General features: G+C 36.3%; 2 protein-coding genes across 2 annotated transcripts; one reads left to right on the forward strand and one right to left on the reverse strand.

Moving 5' to 3' along the window:
- Positions 1 to 84: 84 nt before the first annotated feature.
- LOC110381961 (uncharacterized) lies at positions 85 to 2,782 on the forward strand. The gene is made up of 3 exons (XM_021342401.3): positions 85 to 191; positions 760 to 906; positions 1,112 to 2,782. Exons 1-3 carry the CDS (start codon positions 122 to 124, stop codon positions 2,371 to 2,373), a joined length of 1,479 nt encoding a protein of 492 aa, XP_021198076.2. The 5' UTR covers positions 85 to 121; the 3' UTR covers positions 2,374 to 2,782.
- LOC110381958 (GMP reductase 1) lies at positions 2,637 to 23,748 on the reverse strand. The gene is made up of 8 exons (XM_064041427.1): positions 23,543 to 23,748; positions 11,788 to 11,907; positions 8,627 to 8,717; positions 7,824 to 7,990; positions 7,139 to 7,204; positions 6,464 to 6,586; positions 5,860 to 6,076; positions 2,637 to 5,635 (listed from the first exon to the last, which is right to left on the reverse strand). The coding sequence occupies exons 1-8, from the start codon at positions 23,627 to 23,629 to the stop codon at positions 5,466 to 5,468; spliced, it is 1,041 nt and encodes a 346-aa protein (XP_063897497.1). The 5' UTR covers positions 23,630 to 23,748; the 3' UTR covers positions 2,637 to 5,465.

Genomic DNA, 23,748 nt, shown 5'->3' on the forward strand with positions numbered 1-23,748 from the left:
TCATGGCCGACCATAAACGAAAAACCAATTACAAAGCCCAATATTCAAAGATAATAAATAACTTTTACTAGTCAAAGGAAATAATTTCCCTTGGTTGAAAACTGAATAAATAAGAAAGAAGATGACTATCAGAATCTTATTTCTTTTGTTTTTAAACGTTCGTTTAGCAGTGATGTTACGCTTTGAAACATGTAAGTATCTTCTGCAAGGGGCTTACGGCCCCGATATTCTTACAGTCAACTTCAGGTCAGTGGTAACAGTTTTATAGGAAAATCGTACTTATTACTATTGAGTTAAGGTGCGTGACAGTTACCACTGATGTGCAGTCTGTTTGTTTCTGGATAGGTATATAGAATGTTGACAAACTCCTATGTTTTTATCTGTGATCTATTCCTAGTGGTTTTATATTCACCCAAGTACAGTGACTCCCATATGTTCTTAGTCTTGCTAGATCTTCCTTTGTGTATGGCAAACATATTCAAACTTGCAAGTATGTAGCCCCAGCCTGTTTTTAAACGTTATAGTAAAATCGTTCTTCTGCTTGTGATCAATCAAGCATGAATTGATTGGAACTCAAAGTACTAATATTCTAACGATACCATTTACGGCATGATGCTCATTTGTTTAGCCTTTAGGTGAAAAACGTTGAGAGGATTGGAAGGTGTTCTATATTTGGGTATATGCAGAAGTTGCAGTTGCTCTTTAAGACACTGGAGAAAAGAAGCTAGTGGATATAATCTTAACAATGACTGTTTTCAGCGATTGCAGAGAAAGTGTGGAGCGAACGATGTTCAAGAAACAGTATTGCTCTGAACGATTGCAACTGGTGCCACTGCGGTCCTAAGAGCCAATACACTTGCCGGGCTCGAGATTGCAGCGAAGTTGATATGTTTGGTCACTTCAATGGTACGTTGACTCAGTTGCAAATCATCTGATGCATCCAGTTAGGAAGCCAACCACAGCATGGTCTTCTACTTTATTGTTTTTTTCCATATGTTGAGCAGCATGAGAGTGCCCGAAAACAACTTGCAACCTACTTTAGTTCTACTTGTTAGACTTCTCCCAGATATCGCTCATAACTCCAATTTCTGTACCAAAAATTATCTTTCAGATGCCATCACTCATATGGATGTAGGTATGGAAGGCCGCGGCGTCTGGCGATCAGAGAGAACTCCTTGCGAAGCAGGAGTGCACTACCGCAAGAACGAGCTTCTGTGCGTATGCACCGAAGAAGGCACGTGGCCCAACCCGGTCTGCCGAGACATCTTCAGAGTCCTTCACACCGTAGAAATGACCGACTCAAAGAAACCAGCCGAGAACACCAGCTGTATCGCAACCAAAGCCTACCTCTATGACTGCAATGTTTGTTTCTGCCCCGAATCAGGTCTAATAGACACAAAGTTTTGCACGAAAAGAAAATGCGAAAGCGAAAAAGTCTCAAAAGCTCACACTGACGACGACAGAGTTGAAGAGGTATACGCCACGTGTACCCCTAGTAAAAGATATAAGCTCGGCTGTCAAACTTGCGTCTGTCTCCGAAACAACCGACTCTTATGTGACAACTGTACTGCCGAAGACGATCACGATATGGCTACAACGCAAAATACTGCTTGCTACCAGAAAAAACCCGGTACTGTGTTTAAAAAAGCTTGTAACTTCTGCCATTGTAACAAGAAAGACACTATATACTGTACAGCGAAGAAGTGTTTGCAGGCACACACGCAGATCTCTTTACCGCAGCTGAGTTACGAAGAAGCGCAACAGAGTGAGGATGAGTTTAACTGTGTGCCTGGAACCAAGTATGAGAAGGACTGCAATACGTGTCACTGCTTCATGCTGGACGGAGTGAAGTACTTTGGATGTACGATGAACATCTGCAAGCAGCCAACTGAATTATTGCATGACAGGACCTGTGTCGAAGGAACCTCTTACCAAGTCAACTGCCTGATCTGCCACTGTGTCATGGAAAACGATGAGAAACGCGAGTACTGTACTATTGACGAGGCTTGTAAGACAGCAGACAAGACGCCTAAGGAGCTATCTACAATGCATGGCTATTGTGAACCTATGCATTTTTATCAGTCGGACTGTAACAAATGTCGATGCTTGGCTGACGGTAAGACAGTTGCATGTACATCAAAGTTATGTTCGAAGAAAAAGGAGAAACTGAAGGAAATTTTCACGGATACTAGAGGTATTCCAAAATTTCGAGGAGATTTGAAGCCGCCGCCTGATCAGCCTATGATGATGGAGTTCATACCATTCGTGCAAAAGGATAATTCTTGTCCTAAGGGACAAACTTACATGGTAGATTGCAATGTTTGTTATTGCATGAAAACTGGTAATGCTGTGTGTACGACGAAGCAATGCTGAGTTTTCTAGAAGGTTCGACGTGACTGGAACATTAAAATGTGTTTCAATGTGGACAAAGTTCTGTTGTATGATACAATTATTTTAATAAACTAAAGGGAACGTAGTGGGGTAAAGTTATTACCTCTAGGTACGTCGTTTGATTTTATTTTCCACAGCATTTTTTTTTAGTTACATAAAAAGTGGGAAATAACAATTAATTTAGGGAAAAGGACCCCTGCTCTTGGAAGAAAACATCACAGGATGGAATAAATAAAACGCCGAACTATGTACATTAACTATATTTTAAGAACGTTAGAAACAACGGTTCTTCGTCTTTTAACACATAATAACAAATAAAAATAACACTCTTCAAAACATTTTATTCGTCGCCATTGCTTTGTGCTTTTCACAAAAGAGGTCCGATTACTTTTAGAAAATTTACTATGGTTCCAGAATTTGAATTTCAAATTACCAGAAAACAAGATGGTGAATAAAGACCAGTATTTTGTGCAAACAGTATAATTTAATAGTTAACAGATTCTGAAATAAATTGAAGGTCCTATTAGTCGGTTTCTGGTCACCGTTATCGAGTATGTAGTGGACCATTATCAAGGATTTTTATCCATACTCCTTTAAATATGAATAGATATACAAAATACCAATAAGGGTGCTTAAAAAGCCGACCATTAGCAACTTTGAAAATAATGTCACAGCTATCTGTGAACAATTTATTTAATTTAGGGCTTGCCACTTCTTCACTGCCTAGGTAAATATAATGCTCAAATTAATTTTCAATAAAAGTTATACAATATATAAATTACAGGGACAAATAGGACAATTTCAATTATTAGCAGCTTAGGCAGTCAAAAATGCTAAATGGCTTAAACTTAAAGCAATACAGAATTAAATTGTGCAAGACCATAAAATGTGCTCGAGATAGAAACATTTTTACATTTAAAGCATCATACGTTTAAAAGTCATTATTATTTTATTATTTAAAATTCGATTTAACATTTTATATTTTAAAATTTCATTTTTTGAAAGCCACGATAAGGTCAACAATTGAGGCATAAGAAAATTGAAACAAAAAATTCTAATATTTCAGATATATTAATTTAAAATGGGACTAAAATGTTGATATTTTGCATTACATTTCACAAATGGATTTTAACAGACTTTTTTTTTATTATTGTCTTTGGTAAAAGATTTCGGTTTCAGTCAGTACATTTTTATTGCCTCGACTGAAAGTACACTTTGTGCCTCGATATAAAGTCGTTTGTTTTCGAATCAGGTGAAATGTCTTATAATATAAGTGATAGACATAAGATGCATTCGATTAAGGATTTAGTTGACTTTGCCCGCGGCCTAGGGGCAAGATAGGTAATAATATAAAGTATCTGGTTGAGGTGTGAACTTGATAGATTCTTTACATTCCTTTATTACAGTTATTTTTTTAAGTAATATGTAATAATTAATTTACATCAATATTACAGTAGTAACTATCATTTTACACATTAATTCAAGAAATGAATTGTTATACCGTTATGGTGTGTGATGTGCTAAAAAATGTGCGTCATGTAGCTTTATAAATAGTTTAGTAATACATTCTACATATAAAACATTAGGTGATACAGGAAAATAAGTTAAATTCGAAAAAACTAATTCAAATATTTACTTAATTAATATTTTATATTTACGATGCTAAGCTGCAAAAAGCTCATGATTATAAACTTATGAAAAACTTAAGTGTTTGAGTCCTGAGTAATAGCACCGTACTAACGTAAATAAACAAAAAAATGCGTCCTTCCATACATTTATTCCTGTAATATTCTTCAACAATCACAAATTCGCGTAAGTATATAATTTATCTAAAATTGAACTATTACATCTATTCAAAAGCTGATTATTTCGTTTTGATCGTGTCTCCTATCTAAGAGATTAATATTAGAGCACCAGAAAATTGATTGTGTATTTAAGCTATGTATTGTTAAGTTTAGAATTATGTATGAACTGACTTAAGCATTAAGTGCTCGCCTCGACAAAGTTCTGCCTCGATGTAAAGTTCTGCCTCGAGATAAAGTACTGCCTCAAGCCAAAGTATGCCTCGGTGAGAGCAACAAGTATTCAGATGAAACTATGTGTATAATGACTCTAAAAAACAGTGTTTAAATATCTCATATCAGCCTTGCTGATCACGAGGCCAATTTAAACCACAAGGAAATATAGTTTGCAGAAAGACGAGAACATTTTATTTAAGCTCATTTTTGAGGCACGAAAAGTATCCTTTCCGCATTTAGTTCATGAGTTTCTTGTTCGATTAAATTTCTAGTTTAACAAAGTGATTATTTAATTTCTTAAGTATATTCTTAAGTAGAGAAAAACTGCTTTTTGTTGAAGTATATGACCAGACCAAAGTACATTGATCAATTGAAGGCTACGCTTGTGTTTCGAGTAAAGCAATATTAAAAAGACAAGGCCTCGAGATGAAAATAAGCCTTAAGCTAGTTTAAAGTTAATTAATTTGTCAATGTTCTTTGGTAGTGCAATGTTTGAGTGACAATAATTTTCTAAATTAAGTAAGACGTGATTTTTCATAGCGACTTTCTCTTAAGTCTCAACATCAATATTAAGTAATAAAATCATGACGCAGTGGCGTTGTGACGTAACTAAGTTCCTCTGTTTAAAATACAAATCTCTACAAACAGTAAACGAATGGTTTTAAAGTCTTTGAAGCGGATAAAGACATTTTAAGAACAATTGAACATGGAATACATTGTCCTTCTATCATCAAAATTGTGATATCAAGAACTTAGTTATTTCGCAACATCACTATCACATGTACTCCACATACAAAATCTATACCATCAAAACTATCATAGTCAGATCTCATTTCGCAGAAAGATCTTACTATCCCACAGAAATTCCAACTATCCTATACAAGAGGTTACTATCACACTGGGATAAAACTATCTATCCCACTGGGTTAGAACCAACTATCCCACTGTGACAGAACGACCTATCCCGCTGGGATATAACCAACTATCCCATCGTGACAGAACTAGCTATCCCAGTGTGATATACTATCCTGATGATGTACAATCCTATACGTATACTTAGGAGAAGGTGTCATTGACCTGCCTGCAGCACCTGATGAAGGTGGCTCTTCGCGGCAGTTCCCGTAGATGCGCGGCACCTACGTATGTGCAGGCGGATCGGAGGCCGCCTAGGATATCTTTCACTGTTGCACCTACGTCGCCTCTGTATTCTACCTCTACTGTTTTACCTGAAAGAAACATCGAATGTTGGATATTAATTTTCTAAAAAAAGTATATGTAAACACATTTATTTATAACATTTTGAAGAATTAAGATACTACATAGGCAACCAAAGCGGAGCGTAGCAAAAATGTTTTTAGACAATAAGAAATAGCAGTACAGGGATTTCTCCGCTCCAATCCTCTTTGGTGGATCATCTGAGATTTAGACCAGAAGAATGTGATCCCCTTACCTTCCGAAGACCGATACTCCGCAATGCCCCCCGAATGCTTCTGCATGGCGGTAGACGAGGACATGCCGTAGAACAGCTTAACCTTCCTGCCATCAGGATGGGTGACCACGTCGCCGCCGCACTGGTCGTGTCCGGCGAACATACCACCCGCCATTACAAAGTCTGCACCAGCACCGAATGCCTTGGCCACGTCACCAGGACAGGTGCAACCGCCGTCCTGAAATTTGGCATGAGAGGAGTTAAAATGTGGAAGTACTTTAGCTGATTTGGTCGTCACATTAGAGGAATTCCTTGAGCCATCTGACTAAATATGCCTGACTGCGGGATCGTTTGTGCGAGTTACCACGACCCTGGTACATAAAGGAAGAAAAGAAAGAACATAGGTGGGTCTTAGTCAGTAAAATCTTCACCTGAACCCATCATTATGTAATTTAATGATTTTCCATAAAAAAGGCATTTGAATAAAAATAAAACTATGGAAGTTTCCAAAATATAACCATTAAGATTGCGAGGTACCAGTCTATCATTTGTACATCTGTGGCTTGTCGTTATGGGTCTAGCTTAAAAGCCAAAGAGTCAGTAACTCTGTGTGAGTTATCCTTACCGATATAATATGTCCCTTAAGGCCGTGCGCTGCGTCTGCGCATTCGATGACAGCCGACAGCTGCGGGTAACCCACACCTGTCTTAATGCGAGTCGTACACACTGAACCGGGGCCGATGCCCACCTGAAACATAAACATGACATTGAATGCTTGGCAGTCATTACGGGTAGTCAGTCAAAAGCCAGTAAGTCTGACACCAGTCTAACCAAAGGGGTAAAGGGTTGCCCGTGTGGGTTGAGGAGGTCAGATAGGGCAGTCACTCCTTGTAAACCACTGGTACGCAGCTACATTCGGTTAGACAGGAAGCCGACACCAATATATTTGGGAAAAGGCTCGGAAGAAGAAGACTTTAAGTGCACAGTATTGCACAAAACATAGACACTAAGATACATAGAACAAACAGTAGAAAGGCACAGCTTGTGACATAAGAAATCTCTTCCAGCAGGCTCGTTAGGAGAGTTAGAATAAAAAAGAGATGTAGATAGACTGTGTAAAAAGAAAAGAATATATAAGCAATATATAATCACCAACATAGTATATACATAGTTTGCGTCGGATAAATACTTTTTTAGAAGAAAGCTTATTTTTCTTTCTACGGATTTTCATAGATTACAAATAATAAAATTGCAGTTATCTTGGAAACCATGAAATTAGAGAACAAAACGATTGACGTACCTTGATAATATCAGCACCAGATAGAATGAGTTCTTCCACCATCTCACCGGTCACTACATTGCCAGCCTAGAAATAAAACATAATTGAAATATATAAGGAAAATAAATAAAATTTATTTAGAAAAAAAGTATTTGCTCTCTGTGTGGCAAACCATAAAACGAAGATGGTCACCCATCTACGGAAGGACCGCACAAAGCGTTGCTTAACTTTTATGACCGATCGATCCGTGCGGCTTTTATTTAGCCACGAGCTTCGATTTTCCCTTCCTTCTTATATTTTTAGTTTTCATAATATCAGTCATTATTGAAATTCAAATATGAAAAAAAAACAACATCTGAGGAAACAAATTCACAGCTCTTTTGAAATTGAAAATATACTCTTCGTAAATTCTAGGAAAAAACTCAAAATTCTACTATTCCATTCACAAACCTAAAAATAATAGTATGCGTAAGGAGCAAGAAACATCAATTTTATTAATAAATTATATAGTCTTTTTTTTTAACGACGTCAAAAATCATCAAATGACCCCTCCCGCTGTGGGTTAGCAGCGGTGAGGGAGTGTCAGACTCTTACTGACTAAAAACCGTCGTGTGCCGTCATAGGCCTTTCATGTACCAGGGCCGTGGTATCTCTTTCGAACAACCCGCAGCCCCGGAAATTACATAGTCTCAATTCCATTACTTACAATAATAGTATGAGTAGGGAAGGCAGCCCTAACTTTGCGGACGTACTCGACAAAATGCTGCGAGTACCCATTGGCTACGTCCAGACATATGAACTTCAGATCTTTCACCGTGTTCAAGATCTCTGTGAGACGCTCGAAGTCGGCTTCTGCTGTGCCTGAGCTGGCAGCTGGAAGGACGAAAAAATTGAGGTTTTTAGGAAATAATGCTGTTAAAAAAGGTGTGGTCACAGACATTATAAGCCTTACTAAACAACTTAAACATCTGTTGAACACTTGTCTAAAAAATCCAAGATACACTTAGAAAGTACATACAAACTTAGAAAAGTTGCATTGGTACTTGCCTGACCAGGGATCGAACCCGCGCCCTCATACTCGAGAGACTGCTTCTTTGCCCACTAGGCTACCACGACAATTCTCTCCTTTACAACTGCATAATATATAAAATTTACTAGCGAGCTAAACTTGTTTTTATTGGTTTGATATACATAATAGCCCAGCTTACCTACCCTCTTCCCCTAGAATACCAGTTTTACCCCAAGGGGCTATTAATTCTATATTAGTATTATAACGGACTTAGGTACCCATTGATGAAGATGATGAGTATGAATGTGGACGGTTATAGTGGAAGAGGAAGACCAAAGAAACGATGGATGGATTGTGTGAGTGAAAATAGATATGGTAAGAAAGAATGTTACTTGTGAGATGACGGCAGATAGAAGAGTATGGAAGGAGAAAACATGCTGCGCCGACCCCAAATAAAATTGGGATAAGGGCAGGAGGATGAGGATGATGAATGGACTTACCCATTTGTTCTAAGCATTGTGGATGTTCTGTTGCGAATTTCTTCCACTCATCAATGGTGTAGTATTTGTGAATACACGTGAACAGACCGTGCTGGAAAAATAAAAATAAAACGTTAATATGTGTTTTTCTATTTAAAAGCCTATACCTATAAAAAAAATAGATACGATCTTTAGAGCGGTTTGACGCGTCTCGTCGAAACTTCATCGTGCTCCCGAAATGGATGCATAAAACCTTTCTCAATGGGCTATCTAACACTGAAATAATTTTAGGAATCGGACCAGTACTTCCTGAGATAAGCGAGTTCAAAAAACAAATTCTTCAGCTAACATAGTACAGTCAACTTCAGATCAGTGGTAACAGTTTTATAGGAAAATCGTACTTATTACTATTGAGTTAAGGTGCATGGCAGTCACCACTGATGTGCGGTCTACCGTACCAACTTATTTGTATAGATATTCACGGGAAACCCCTAACAGTATATTCCTAGAGTTAAAAGCATAGGTTCTTTGTTATAATAGGTACCTAAATGAACATATAAAACATTGTAACCCACTGTTTATTTAACACAACCCTTCATCCGCTGATTTTGCCATCCGGTATGCCATTCATCATTTTTCAAACACCCACACATACATACCAACTACACTCACACAAATAAAATAATGGACTATATAGTAGCCATTCATTAGTTTGCGCTTAATCATTTTGATTTACATTGCGTTATGAGAAACGTCACTCACACATACATGACTCACACACACAGTTGTGTTAGCATAAATAAACATTAATATTTAGATAGCTTTGACATCACTTGAGCATTGTAGAGTAAGGGTGTTTACACATGAACGAACGGACTTGCTGGGAAATTGAGAATCATCAATATCATCAACCTCTTTTTTGTTCCACTGCAGAGCAAGGCCTCTTCTCTCACAGATAAGGAATGATGAGCGTTATTGAAAGGTTACTATAAAAATACTAAACGATACAGGGAATCGGTACATAAATGTATCATCGATACATAGAGGTAGTATATGACCAGATCATTTTCCTAGACTACGTTGGTATCGGTCGGCTTCCTTCCTGATAAAGATGCTCTAAAAGACAGCCATTTAACGTGCTTACTGAAACACGGCAAAACTTGTTACGGGAAGATGCTCATCCATCCAAGAACTGACTGCGCTAAGCATAGCTTAACCTTAAAATCGATCCATCCGAACTTCTCTCCAAACTTCAGATTAATCAGAATCAGAACAACTAATATGTTTCTTTAATTGCGTCACACATGGCAAGCCCAATATATTATGTACCTACATATACTAACGGACTATGCGTGCACGCCTTTACAATGGCAATCATACAGCTAATGTTCCCAGAAGCGTGTCTATCTATTCTAGGCACGTGTTACGCTAGTCATGACAAAGTTGACATCTACCTAATACTCGTGTAATGCAAATGTATGACACACTGAGTGTTAACAGCGATTTTACCAGCGTCTCATGGAAACTGCCCGTACCGGGATAAAATATAGCCTTTGTTACTCGGGAAAAGAGTGTGGGGGGAAAGAATTTCAGCACTTTCGGAGCCTATTGGGCGAAATTGAAACGAAAAAAATCTTTTTGAAATGCCTTTGATTGCAAAATTTAAAAACTATCCTATGTTCTTTCTCAAGGCCAACTCTATCACTGTACCAAATTTGATTAAAATCAGTTCAGTGGTTTAGACGTGAAAGCGTAACAGACAGACGGACAGACAGAAAGACAGACAGACAGAGTTACTTTCGCATTTATAATATTAGTAGGGATACAAAATAGTACAGTAGGATGTATGACAAATTACATTACCACAGGCTATTGTATCATACATTTTATTGCCCTTATCTTTATTGGATGAAGATAAATAATATCGATAAACGACTAATGGTATAGGTAATGCGTTAAATAAAAGTTATACGGCTATTAGAAATTGTGATTATACATAATATACTACTAGTGATTCTAATTAGTCTGCATTTCAGATTACCAATTGACACGTATTTTTGATTTTAACATAACATAAACAATGCCTGAGATATAACACAACAAATATTGAGAAGGGGGTCCCGTGATGTCACGTTTATGTATTTGTAGGTACAGTCAACTTCAGGTCAGTGGTAACAGTTTTATAGGAAAATCGTACTTATTACTATTGAGTTATGGTGCATGACAGTTACCACTGATGTGCAGTATACCGTACTTTAAAGTGACGTACCACAAAATTAAGTCGTGATGATCTTCGTTGAGAGAAAAGAAAAAATACATTTATGTTTCCTTTTTAGGAGTTATCTAAAAGACGGACTAATGCCATGCCTATTGTGTGAGAATCACGTGATTGCAGTTGATATGCACGAGCAGACGGTCGATATCTTAAGTTATAAATAAATAAATAATAATTATCTTTGCATTTACCTTGCAATCTACCTTGTATTATATAACTTTATCAGCTTACTATCGTTATGTAATATCCTGAGCCTTTTCCCAACTGTGTCGGCTTCCAGTCTAAATGGATGCAGCTGAGTACCAGTGCTTTACAAGGAGTGACTGCCTATCCTCCTCAACCCAGTTACCCGAGCACCAGAGTAACCTTACAGGCTTACAGACTACTCGTAACGACTGCCAGTCGTCGTTAACATATTACTTCTTGAGAAAAAAATTACCATGAAGTTTCTTCTCCATGAGACCAACTTTTTGGAACCGTGCAACTAGTGTGACATTTCATAGGAGCCTGCAAAGGCCTATTTGAAATAAAAACATTTGACTTCGACTTTAATATTTATCTAGGGCTGCCATCTCGAATTTCGCCAAACCCGGACAAACATTAAAAAAACCATACATTTGGCGTAAATCGCATTTTTCCCCCGAACGAGTACGGTTTTTTTTAAACAAAATAATACCTAATTTGTAATTCATTTACTATGGTCCTGGTGCTTCCTTACATGAAAAGTGTCCGGGATTTCCCCGGACACTTCTTGAAACCCCGCCCGGACGGCCCCCGGACGGCCTCCAAACGAGGACAAATCCGGGAAAACCCGGACGGATGGCAGCCCTATATTTATCGGAAGTTCCCAATATTCTATTTATCTGTGGTTTTGCTTACTAGAGATAGAGACTTAAATAACGGTTACCTTGGATAGTTCTCTAGCCATTTCAAAGGTGCCTACGGTGTCCATGTTGCTTGCCATGACTGGGACACCCTTGTAGGTCTGTCCCGAATTGCGGAATGTGATCTCTCTGTACAAATCCACCTGAAACAAATGAAAACGCGATAAGTATCACAAACTGAGTAAAATTAGTACTAATCGTAGTATGTCAGGATACTTTCTTAGAGGTCAAAAACGTACGGGGTGGTCATGACCAAAACAATTGAACCAACGAGGTGTTCGGGTTCTTTGAGACATCTGTCGACGATTTTTGGTGTTACAATAAATGGTCAGACGACCTTATAAAGGTCGCCGGAAGACGCTGGATGCAGGTCGCCTCCAACAGTGGAGATCCAAGGGGGAGGCCTATGTTCAGCAGTGGACGTTCTATGGCTGAGATGATGATGATGAAAAAGTGGTCGGGTCCCAAGAAAGCGAGTAAGGGCGAAGACAGTAACGTTCCTCGTCCACAGCACACTCGCATTTTTTACTTTTTGAGATGTTCCTTTATGGATTGTCATTTTGTTCCCCATGCTTGTTAATTGTTATTCACATTAAATAAACCGAATACGTAACTAGCTATACGTCCTTGATATAAAATTTCAAGAATCTCAAACTATCTAGCAGTATTGTTCAACGCATTACTTGGCATATCGCCCAAACTAAAGTTACGTCATGAGAGAGAGAATTTCAATTCACGTATCACTTTCTTAGTCGAAATACTTTTATAGAATACTGAAAAATTGAAAAGAAAAAGGTTGGGTTGGTTTGCTGGGGTCTTTATCTAAATCTATTTAGTATTTATAAATATTGTAACTATTATGTAGTCTATCAGTTGTGTTAGCACCCATAACACAAGTTAATTAATAACTTACCATGGGGCTAACCGACCGTGTGTGAAAAGGTGTCCCGACATTATTATTTATTTATTATTTTTTGTGGCATTTATGGAAGGAGATGACAATTTATCGGAGCAGCAAGATAACTGTTATATTTAGACGGTGTAGAGAAAATGTAAATAGAGACATCGTATATCTATCGTCGATATATCTGAAAAGTTTGCTGTTTGAAAACTTATTTCAAAAAAGTATTTATTTTCAAAACCGAGTACCTTGTTGACTTCTTACCCACTACCATTTTACACCTGACAATTCCACTTATTCGCCACTCTTAAAGCATGACTCGACTCAGTCTAAGTACCCTCTTGGATTCCCGTCAGTAAACCGTCAAGTGTCGTCTGAGTGACATCTTAAAGACAGTGAAGTTCCTGAACATGTTAACGACAGGTTTTAATATCGTATAAAGGACATTTTATGACTCCCATGCCAGTAAATATATAACTTTAAAAGAGGTGCTGTTGAGTTTTATGTCTTTCACACTCATTCGTAATCCTTAGTACATCCATACTATATAATAAAGAGGAATCATTTTTTGGTTGCTCGTTTGTAACAGAAGTTTCCGAAATTATTGAATCGATTATAAAAATTCTTTCACCATTGGAAAGCTACACTCTTATCCAGTAACATAGCTAATATATAGCTTATATTAAGTAATTTATCCCGGTATGGGCAGTACCCACGGGACGCTGGTGAAACCGCGTGAAAATATTATATTTGGAAATAAGTTACTCTTGTTTGCTTCTAACAACAGGTTTTGTCCCCGGGGGATCTATCATCACCGGGATAAAAAGTGGCCTATATGTATACTGTCTGCAAAGTATAGGTTGCTTTTGGGGGCTGTCTTTTGTTTTGACGTTCAAAAAGTGCTGATTTTCAGCCTACTTTGGATAAACAACTTTTGATTTTGTTTTTTCTATTATTTTGTTTTTGTCCCATTGCTTGCTTCTGTGATCAACATCCCTGTGGTTTGACGGTTTTAGCGAGATGAATGGAAATGAAGGTGTAATAGCAGATTGTAAATTATTGTCATTTACAACAATATTATTTATCTTATCTATTTTAATTTGTATCTAATAAAATAGATGAAAGATAGATAATTAAAATGCATATTTATAAATAACTTAGGAGGGTCACTGTAATAATACCTACCCATGTAATAAATTATAATTAATTATTATCGTTATCTTGCTTGATCATTAGTAGAGTTCTGTTATTCTTTACAATCTCTACCTACCTATTTATCACCTTTTAGAATTCTTAAACTTTTGCAAAAAGCATATGTATATTACAGGAATATATGTCACCGGAAAATACTAAGATCATTAAGTTATAAACCTAGGAAAATCATAAACTTTCGTACGATTCTAAACTAGAGATAAATTGTATTATTTTACGCCCATATTTACGTAAATTGATAAACTTACCTAAGGGCTTATTACACTTGACTAAATTCAGTCGTCTAAATGATTCAGTCACTAAATTTAGGCAAATGTAATCGCATTTAGGAAGGTAGGTTTCATTAAATCATTTTGAAACCTAATTAGACGACTGAATTTAGTCAGTATGCCCTTTGCCGAACTCACTTGTTAAAAATAAGTAGATAAGCAAGTTTATAAATCTAAGTTTATCATCATCATCTCCCGAGCCTTTTCCCAACTATGTCGAGGTCGGCTACCAATCTAACTAGTGTTTTACAAAGAGCGACTGCCTATCTGACCTCCTCAACCACTAACCCGGGCAACCCAATTTCCTAGGTTTATATTATTTTCTAAATAAATAGAAGAGCCACTCAAACATTGCGGAACATAATTAGCGGAACACAAATAAGCCATTACACCCACGTGCAAGTTAACATGACATGATCGATAAAGCCGTGTGACGTCACAACGTGAACTAAAGTCACACCATAAGCGTATGGCGGCTAATTCCTATAACGTACGGTCAGCTACAAAGATTTGCTAATGCTAAATGTAATACAAAGTAGTAGGTACTATTATATACCTACTAATAAAATATAATAGAGGCACCGAAACTACTGAACCAATCTGAAAAAATCTAGACTATTTTCTAATTGAAGTTTGTTTGCTTGAACAATATAATTTCAGGAAATAACTAGTACTAGCAGGAGGGTCAATTCACACTGAAAGAGCAGCGGCCGGCAGCGGCCGGCAGCGGCCGTAATTGCAAGGGATTGAGCGTGAGCGCGGCGGGCCGCGCGGCGCCGCGCGGCGCCGCATCGCGCCGCGCTCTTACATTTTCCGTGCTCTTACGGCCGCTGCCGGCCGCTGCTCTTTCAGTGTGAATTGACCCTTAGGAAAAATATTTTACATGATGAAGAGCAATTTTTTATCCAGATGCGCGAAGTTCTTATTTAGTTTCCTGAACGATTTCAAATGCAATTGAACTAATTTAATGTTTGGTACATAGATAGTCTAAAAGGATGTAGGCTACATTTTACCCGTGTGCGGGAATTAGTTCAAACAGAACACTAGTACCAAGTGGAACAGCTTCTATAACATAATTATGGTGACTCATTCAAATAAAAATTACACTCCCTTATCTTCAGACAAAAATATCAGAAATGACTGCAGAAAGTATTAGTTAGATAATACCTACGTACGAAAAGATAAAAGAAATCGGTGCAAAGCGGATATTTTCAGTCGGGTCGGTTACGGACGAAATATCGAGGCCAAGGCGTTCAGACAGACGGACAACCACGGGAGACTAATTTAAGTAATACGGTTTCCTATCAACTGCAAACTGTCCTCCCACGGAGTAAGGAAATATGAGCAGAGAGGCCATAAGCCATAGGTAATATTGGTAGGTCAGGTGCCTTCTGCTAGGTCAAATTCGTGCGGTGGGCATGTCTAAAACGATGAGTCACGAGTGAACTAACGTGGCGTTCGGGTTCATTGGGACTTCTGTCAAATTTTTTAGTGTTCCCAAAGAAAGCGTATATGGGCGAAAACAGTAGTGTTCCTCGTCCTCCGCTCAATCGCATTTTGGCGCGCTACTTTCGTGAGCGATTTTCCGCTTAGGCACCTCCGCTAGTCATTTTGTTCTCCATGTGTCCTTCTAACCGATTATCGGCAGCTGTTATTTTATAAAGAGATCAACCATGCAGGACAGTATTATAGTGCACGAGCATTGCGCAGACACAGGTGCACTCTCTATTTCTTCATTCTCATAGCCCGATGGGACGGTAATCCGACAAGAATGTAACATAACTTGAATCGATATTGTGTACCATCCCCTGCATCGCTTCAGGTACTAAATTATCTGCCCTTGACCTTCGTACCTTACACCAATCGGTATTAATTGCACTTGCCTTGAAAATATTGGTAATATATGAAGCAGAACTGGAGCTCAAAAGCGACGCGCATTGTATAAAGTTATCTCTAAAATATTTGACAGGTGTAGATAGAACGAGCATTTACTCCTCTCGGAAAATTAAGAAGGAAATATGGCACCATGCTCCATCAATAGGACATAAAGCTGGACTATTATGTACTAGTTGCCTCGCAAGGTTTCACCCCCGAGGGAAAACTAGCTTCCCAGCAGTGAAAGATTTTTAAAATCGGTCGGGTAGTTTCGGAGCCCTTAGGGTACAAACAAACAAAAAAACCTATTATTTATTTTATTTATTTATTATCACAAACACGTTTTCTTACAATCTATGCTATAAATCAATGCTCCACAAAACTGTTTACACGGTTTGTCTGCGGAATTATTCACTTTTTATGTGAATAATTCCAATATCCTCTCAAATATTCACAAAAAAAAAACCATTAACTTTCCGATCGATTCAGACAACGCTATCAATAACGTTTTGTTTACCAACATAATTACGTTCCGCAGTCAGACAGTTGACATATCTGGCATAAACAGGAACGGAACTTTGGCAGCATTTCAAACGAGGAATATTGCATAATTAGAATCTGGGGCGCCATCGCTTGAAACCATTTTGAACGTATATCAGGAACCTAGTTGTAGATAAGGTAATGAGTAGGTCTTTTAAGATTTAAGAGACTGAAGTATTGGCCGATAGTTAGCTCGATGTTTGGCTGAAAATTTGGAAGATAATTGTGAATCTAATCGAACTTTTTTGTCGGTCTCATTCCAGTTTAATTGTCTAGGTATGTATACTATACTATTATCATAAAGCTAAAAAGTAGGTCTGTTTTAAAAACAAGCAAACAGTAAACTCTGTCACAAACTACTGGACCATTTAAAAAAAAAGGCTATATATATGTATATATATAGGCTTCTTTTTATCCGGTTGCGCGTTTTGAATTTTCAATGTTTAGGTATATTGTAATTTTTATTATGTTAACAGACTTTTTTTGTAACTGTATCTAATTATCCAGCTAGTCTTTTCATCAAATGCCCATAAAGCAGGGCTATAAAATACCGTGACGTCTTACCTTGTCACGGTGTCGTGACGAACCATAGTTAACCTTGCCCATTGTAGAGGTATATCTACGTATTGCTTGTAGAAAAAATGGCCCTTCCGAACTGTGTAATGCGTAACTTATGGGAAGATAATTATGTTAAACTATCTTCTGTCAGCGGTTTCTTGGGAAAAGTAATCAAAATCAGTTGACAGCTGTCAGTTTTCAAGGGAGAATTTCAGTTGTTTGTAATTACTGACTTTATAATATGGTGTTCTAATTTTCGCACATTTTTATTCTATTTACTTTGTTTGAAAAATTCATTTTTTAATTTTTACGTATTTTTCTTTGTTTTAATTAATCGATATATATTAACCAGTTTATTAACGCATTTCATTTAACGTGATTATGAACGACACACCCGATATAAGCTGCAATACTACCAAGTTTCATCAAAATGTATCGATTATTTTTTGCATGAAAGCGGAACAAACATCAATACTGACAAGCGACACCAACATAATTGGGAAAATACTAGGCAAATTACTAAAAAGCAGACTTTACAGTGTCAACGTTTATTTATTTATTTATAAACACCTTAATTAAACTATCTTTACATGATCTCTTATCCTAATACGACAGCTAAGAACTAAACACTATTTAAAAAGTCTACTAATTACATTACTACATTTACAATCTACTAATCTAATTACAATATATTAAGTACGTCGAAGTATTCCAATAAAGTTAAAATTATATAATATTCTGTTTGTATTAAAAGATACCATAAGCAGATGATGATTAGAAGAACAGTTTAGAGTGACGCAGCTTGTGCCTTCTATAACTCATCAATTTATCAGTAGAAATATATGAAACCATTAATCAAAAACCAATAAAGGGTCTGACGGCATTCACGTCAGCGTGTCGTGACGAACCACAGTAAATTACCATGGTACCCGTGACTACGGGGCAAACGGAATTAGAACTGGGGCCCGATTCTCCAAAGTTAATAATGTCAAAATTGAATCGCAATATGATCGCAATAGCAGTTTTAACGATAACAGGCATTCTGCTAGTAATATAAGACCAATCGTATTCCAACGACATTCGATTGGTGTCCCATTTTGGTGATTTTGGTCTATACGATAGTTTGCTCTACAATCATATTGCAATTGTAAATCATTTGCAGACAAAATGATTCATTAAATACATAATACGGATAAAAACATTTATTTCATAGAAAAAATAGCGGAATGCCACATAGGTACGCTTCAATCTTAATTGAGTCGGGATTGGATCTCAGTCGAACGTGAATCGTATGTCGCTTAAGTAAAATTAGGAGAATCGGGCCCCTGTTACATTATTGTTGATAGATCGACTCTCTTTGATGTTTTTTTAGCATGACGAACATTAAGGGATAATATGTATATTGTTTTGTTTTTTTTTTATGTAAGTGATTAGAATTTGGGGCTGAATTAGAAGTTAGTTAGGGATCTCTTAGCAAGGTTTTCGGATTCTATACAATAGTTTTACAAAATATTTTATTTTTGTTTAGTTTTAGCTTCGAAATCTGATTCCACGGATAATATTTTTTAGACTTGTCAAGTGGTGGCCAGGCAGAAGCAGATATTAATTAAGAAACATCAAATTCCATTCCGACATTTCGTGATTGGTTATTTACTCTACATCTATACATATCAATATAATAAAGAGGAAACTTTTTTGTTTGTCCGAAGCCTCAGAAACTAAAGACCCGTTTAAAAAAAATGTTTGGAAGCTACATACCCGCGAGTAACATAGGCTATAGGTATTTTATTTGAGTAAGGGCTAGTTTGAGGTGAATGCGAGTGAAACCGCTTGTGAGAGATAAATAAAAGGTACAAAGATTACTTGTATGCAAGAACGAGCAAAAAAATTGCCAACAGTAAATAGGTCAGCATAAGGTTTCCTAAACATTAACCCTTTTCTGTCTATTTGGGTCAGTCCCTTGTCCGTCTATTGACACATAAATGGGTACTTATTGGACCGAAATTCAACTAGACTGCCAACACTTTTAACCTAGTTTTGAAGCTTAGGTTCTACTTTCAGTCTTATACTTTAGTTTTTTATATGAAAGAGTGTGCTAAGTATGAATGTGGAAGGATGGAGAGGCAGAGGTAGACCGAGGAAAAGATGGATTGATTGCCTGAAAGAGGACATGAAGCAAAAGGGAGTGGATGTAAGTATGACGTCTGACAGAGAGGAATGGAAGAAAAAGACATGTTGCGCCGACCCCAAATGACTAGGGAACAGGGCGGGAAGATGATGATGATGATGACTTAAGTTTTTTTTATATAATAGTGGATCTGTGGCAATTATAGTCCCCATACTCGTAACTCGTTTATGAGATTTAAAATATGCATATGGAGATTAAACATTTTTGTCCTTTTATTGTATTTCATAACAAGGAAAAATGCGACAAAATTTAAAATACATTTCTTACATAAAACAGCATTTTTCAGTGGTTAAAATCCCTGTGAAATGTTCCATTGCATGCTCCATCTCATCAACTAGGTACCTGGTATTTCCTTACTATTATGGGGTCGGCTTCCTGTCTAACCATTTGCAGCGAATTAGGTACCACTGTTAAATGGAGTGACTGCCTAACTGACCCTGCGGCAAGACTGGTTATTGACTCCTCTTAAAATAATGTGCTTACCTAATATATTCTGGATAAGAGCGATTAGAGCTCTGGCCACGAAGTAAGGAAAGATGAGTAATTTATCCATGGCTCTGGTAACATTTGATTATGATTGATTATGCTCATAGTTCAGTTCAGTATGGAGATTATTATATGCCTATACTTACCTTTTTATTGGCACCTTTGTGTAAGCACGTTGTTAAAATCAAATAAAACAAAAGCCAGTTCCCGCGTTACGATTTTGCTCGGCAATTTGCTAATGCGCTCGTAACTTATAAGAACGGAATCTCTTGAATAACGTCAGGATACAGCCAGGATTAGAGTGGCATTCTATAAAAAAAATTATTCTAGTTCATAGGTACTTTTGAATCTATTGATACTAATATTATAAAGCTGACTTGTTTTTATTGAACGTGTTAAACACAGGAAGTACTGGACCGATTTGAAAAATTATTTCAGTGATAGATAGCCCATTTATCAAGGGAGTCTGTAGGCTATTTCTTATAAAGGCATCTTATACGGGTGAGCGTAGTATTTCAAACGGGACGCGGGTGAAATCACTGATGGAAGCTTGTAATGCAATATACATAGGTATATTATGTAGAGCCAAATAGACACCCGTTAAATTGAAATACCATTACTCACTGGCAACTTTTAACCTTTCGTTTGATACGAGTTACAAAAAGATTTTTAAATGACGAGATCCAAATGGTTATTCTACCCCGGTAAAACCTCACCCTATTTATTCGAAGCTATAGAATATCAAAAATGAAACTTCCTACATTCAAATTAGGGATGACTTTTGTGCACAGAAAGAGGTTTTACATTTCAAAGGGGTCGGGGTTCGTTACGAATCTGACACTCAAAGTGCGATAGAGGGATATTTTTTCTTTGAAGTATTCAGATTCCTAGTACAGTTACCTAGGTTTTTTATATGAAAAGGATCATGTATGAGGGGCAAATCCCTACTAATATTATAAATGCGAAAGTAACTCCGTCTGTCTGTTACGCTTTCACGTCTAAACCACTGAACTGAGTTTAATAAAAATTTGGTACAGAGATAACCTTGAGAAAGAACATAAGATAGTTTTTATCCCGAACTTTTGAAGAATTCTTGGAGACGCGATACAACCGAACTCTACGCGGGCGAAGCCGCGGGCGGAAGCTAGGTAGTTACTTTATAAAACGCTGCAAAAGAATTTTAGCGAAAAACATATTGCCTTGCCATAGTAACTATTTCGTGATCTGTAAGCGACAATCCCAGATAGTTAATTACTTAAGTATATTTGGCAATAAGAAAGAATAGATTTTAAACTTTATTTCTCAAAATTCGTCGTATATTTAAAAAAAGGACTTCGTCAGTCAGTCTTCTACGATAGCTTATCTATTTAATAAAACTGGTTTTCTTAATTGAAACATGAATTCCGATATACAGAATAGCTGAAAGTATAAAAACTGAAAGCAGTTCTAACTCACTTTATTGTTCGAATACAATACTAAAGTCACCCATCCATAAAATAACAACGACAGCCGTTGCTTAACCTTGCAACAGAACATTACCGGTTTGAAGCAGTTACTCTTGATATCAAACAGACACAATCTAACTCAAGATTCCGCATTACTGCACCGTAAACAATGCAATAAAGTTAATTGTCTTGCAATTGCAACATATTAACGACTTGATCTCAATTGAAAACTACAATTACGATTAATTCTTCACGTCAAAAACAATAACTGCTTCATATAAAACCTCATCCTTCTTACAGCTGATTAAAAACAAATAAAACCTCCGTCGATATTTTTTTATTCTTAAAAAAGTTTGAAAGTGCCTGTCTGTTCGTTAAATAGTCTTTACGTCAATCACTATGGAGTATTTACTCAAGGTTACTGAAAGTTTCTGAAATAGATAGGGTCATTTCGCCTGTTGGCGACCATTTAGTGCAGTTGGCAAGTTTGACAGCGATAATAAAAATGCTCCAGCACTCATTTCCATGTCAAATTTGTGTAATGTATTCCTTATATACTCTATTTTAAGATTAACTTTCAGTTGTATCAGAAATATCTTTCGTTTTCTATTTAAATAGGTAAACCTCAGAATTAGGCGTTTTACCCAGTTTGCGTCCACAAAATCCAATTCGCGTCCACCCATGGTCCAGTTCGCGTCCAGTAGCTTAGAAAAGGAATATAGGGGTGATTTTTTAAAGAATTAATAAAGAAAGATTGTATTAGATCAATTTCTTTATTTAACAATAAACTTAATTATTAAAAGTCAACATTATCATCATTTAAAATTCACTTTAAAAAATAAAAATAATTCTTCTCAACATTGGTTTAAGTAACTTAAAATAAGATTAAACAGTAATTTTTTTTATTAAGATATATACGTGGTTATAATTAAATTATAATTATAATTTAAATATTTAATTATAATTTAATTATATATCTTAATAAAAAAATAGAAAAATTATAATTTAATTAGAACCACGTATATATCTTCATAAAAAAATGTACTGTTTAATCTTAATATATTAAGTAATTTCATTTAAGATAAGTTCTTCGGATACAGGAAAAAAGAAGGAAAAGACAACATACACAGAAGAAGATTTAAAGAAAGCATTAAATGATATTCGAGAGAAGAATAAATCGATAAAAAAAATATTCAAAGAATATGCTACCTTGTCTGATAATTTATTGACTCAACAATTCTTTTAGTTGTATGTTTAGACAAAATTTTAATATTGTTTTGTTAATTTAATATGGCCAAAAACTTACTATAATCAACGCGGGTCTTTCCCTGTGATTTTAGGGTAAAATTAACAGAACTGATTACTGTTTATTTTTCAAGTTGCAAAATGAATTGCCTAATTTTGAGTTACTTAAACCAATGTTGAGAAAAATTATTTTTATTTTTTAAAGTGAATTGTAAATGATGATAATGTTGATTTTTAATTTAAAATAACAAAAAAAATTTAAAAAAATACTGTTTAATCTTAATATATTAAACAGTACCCATGTTTTAATTATTTTTTATAAGCAAGTATTTAACGAAAACAGTGGACGCAATTTGGTTTATTAGTATAGAGGATAGTTTTAGTTCGCGTCCATTGTGGACGCAAAGTGGAAGTTTTGTAAAATTCGATGTAGTAATTCGCGTCCACCTTATTTTATTCGTTAAATATAAAAAACATTACCAAATTCATAAAAAACATTATACCTTTATTCATCATTAAACTGTAGAAATAGCTATCTATCCTAAAATTCACATAAAACAATATAAAACTTGCCATCAAACACGCCGCTGCACACTAATTTTTATCTAAAATTCAGCGTGTTTGCGCTTTCTTGTTGAAGAGCCTAGACTAATTATTTTTTCTAAAAGGATTGGTTGGACGCACAGAACTTTTGTCTATCTGTGCGTGCCTCTTATACATTAACGTATTAGCGGTAATGATCTTTCGTTTGATTGGTGTGTTAATTATCTTGTTTTCGAAGTTTTTTTAAAGGAGATCGGCAAAATGGACGCGAACTGGGCGATGGTCGCGAACAGGCGAAATGACCCTACCTGAAGCGCCAAACAGCTGCGTCTAGGTAAATTTTATTTTAATGAATACAAAATAACTTACTTCTGTCTAATTAAAAAGAAACGTAGTAAAATAACTAAATAAATTTTCCGAGTAACCAAAAAGAATTTTCACACACCTATAGGCATTTTCCGCAAAACCTTGATCATCTAACGTTTCAGAAAATTAAAAAGTAAAAGTGCCACTTACGTCATTTCTGCTGCGCAGAGTACTGCGTTTTGGTCGCAATAACACATCTTTGAAGTCTAATTTAACTTCGTTTATAATATTAGGCATTTTTCACTGAACACAAATGTCTTTTTTATACGTAAAATATATTTACTGAGCGATTCTGACGGCCGCGCGTTCCTTCCCGCGCGCTGTATCGACTGCCTGATGCAAGCGATGTTGCTACA

Source organism: Helicoverpa armigera, chromosome 25 (assembly GCF_030705265.1).
Source record: "Helicoverpa armigera isolate CAAS_96S chromosome 25, ASM3070526v1, whole genome shotgun sequence".
In the NCBI taxonomy this organism is placed as follows: domain Eukaryota; kingdom Metazoa; phylum Arthropoda; class Insecta; order Lepidoptera; family Noctuidae; genus Helicoverpa; species Helicoverpa armigera.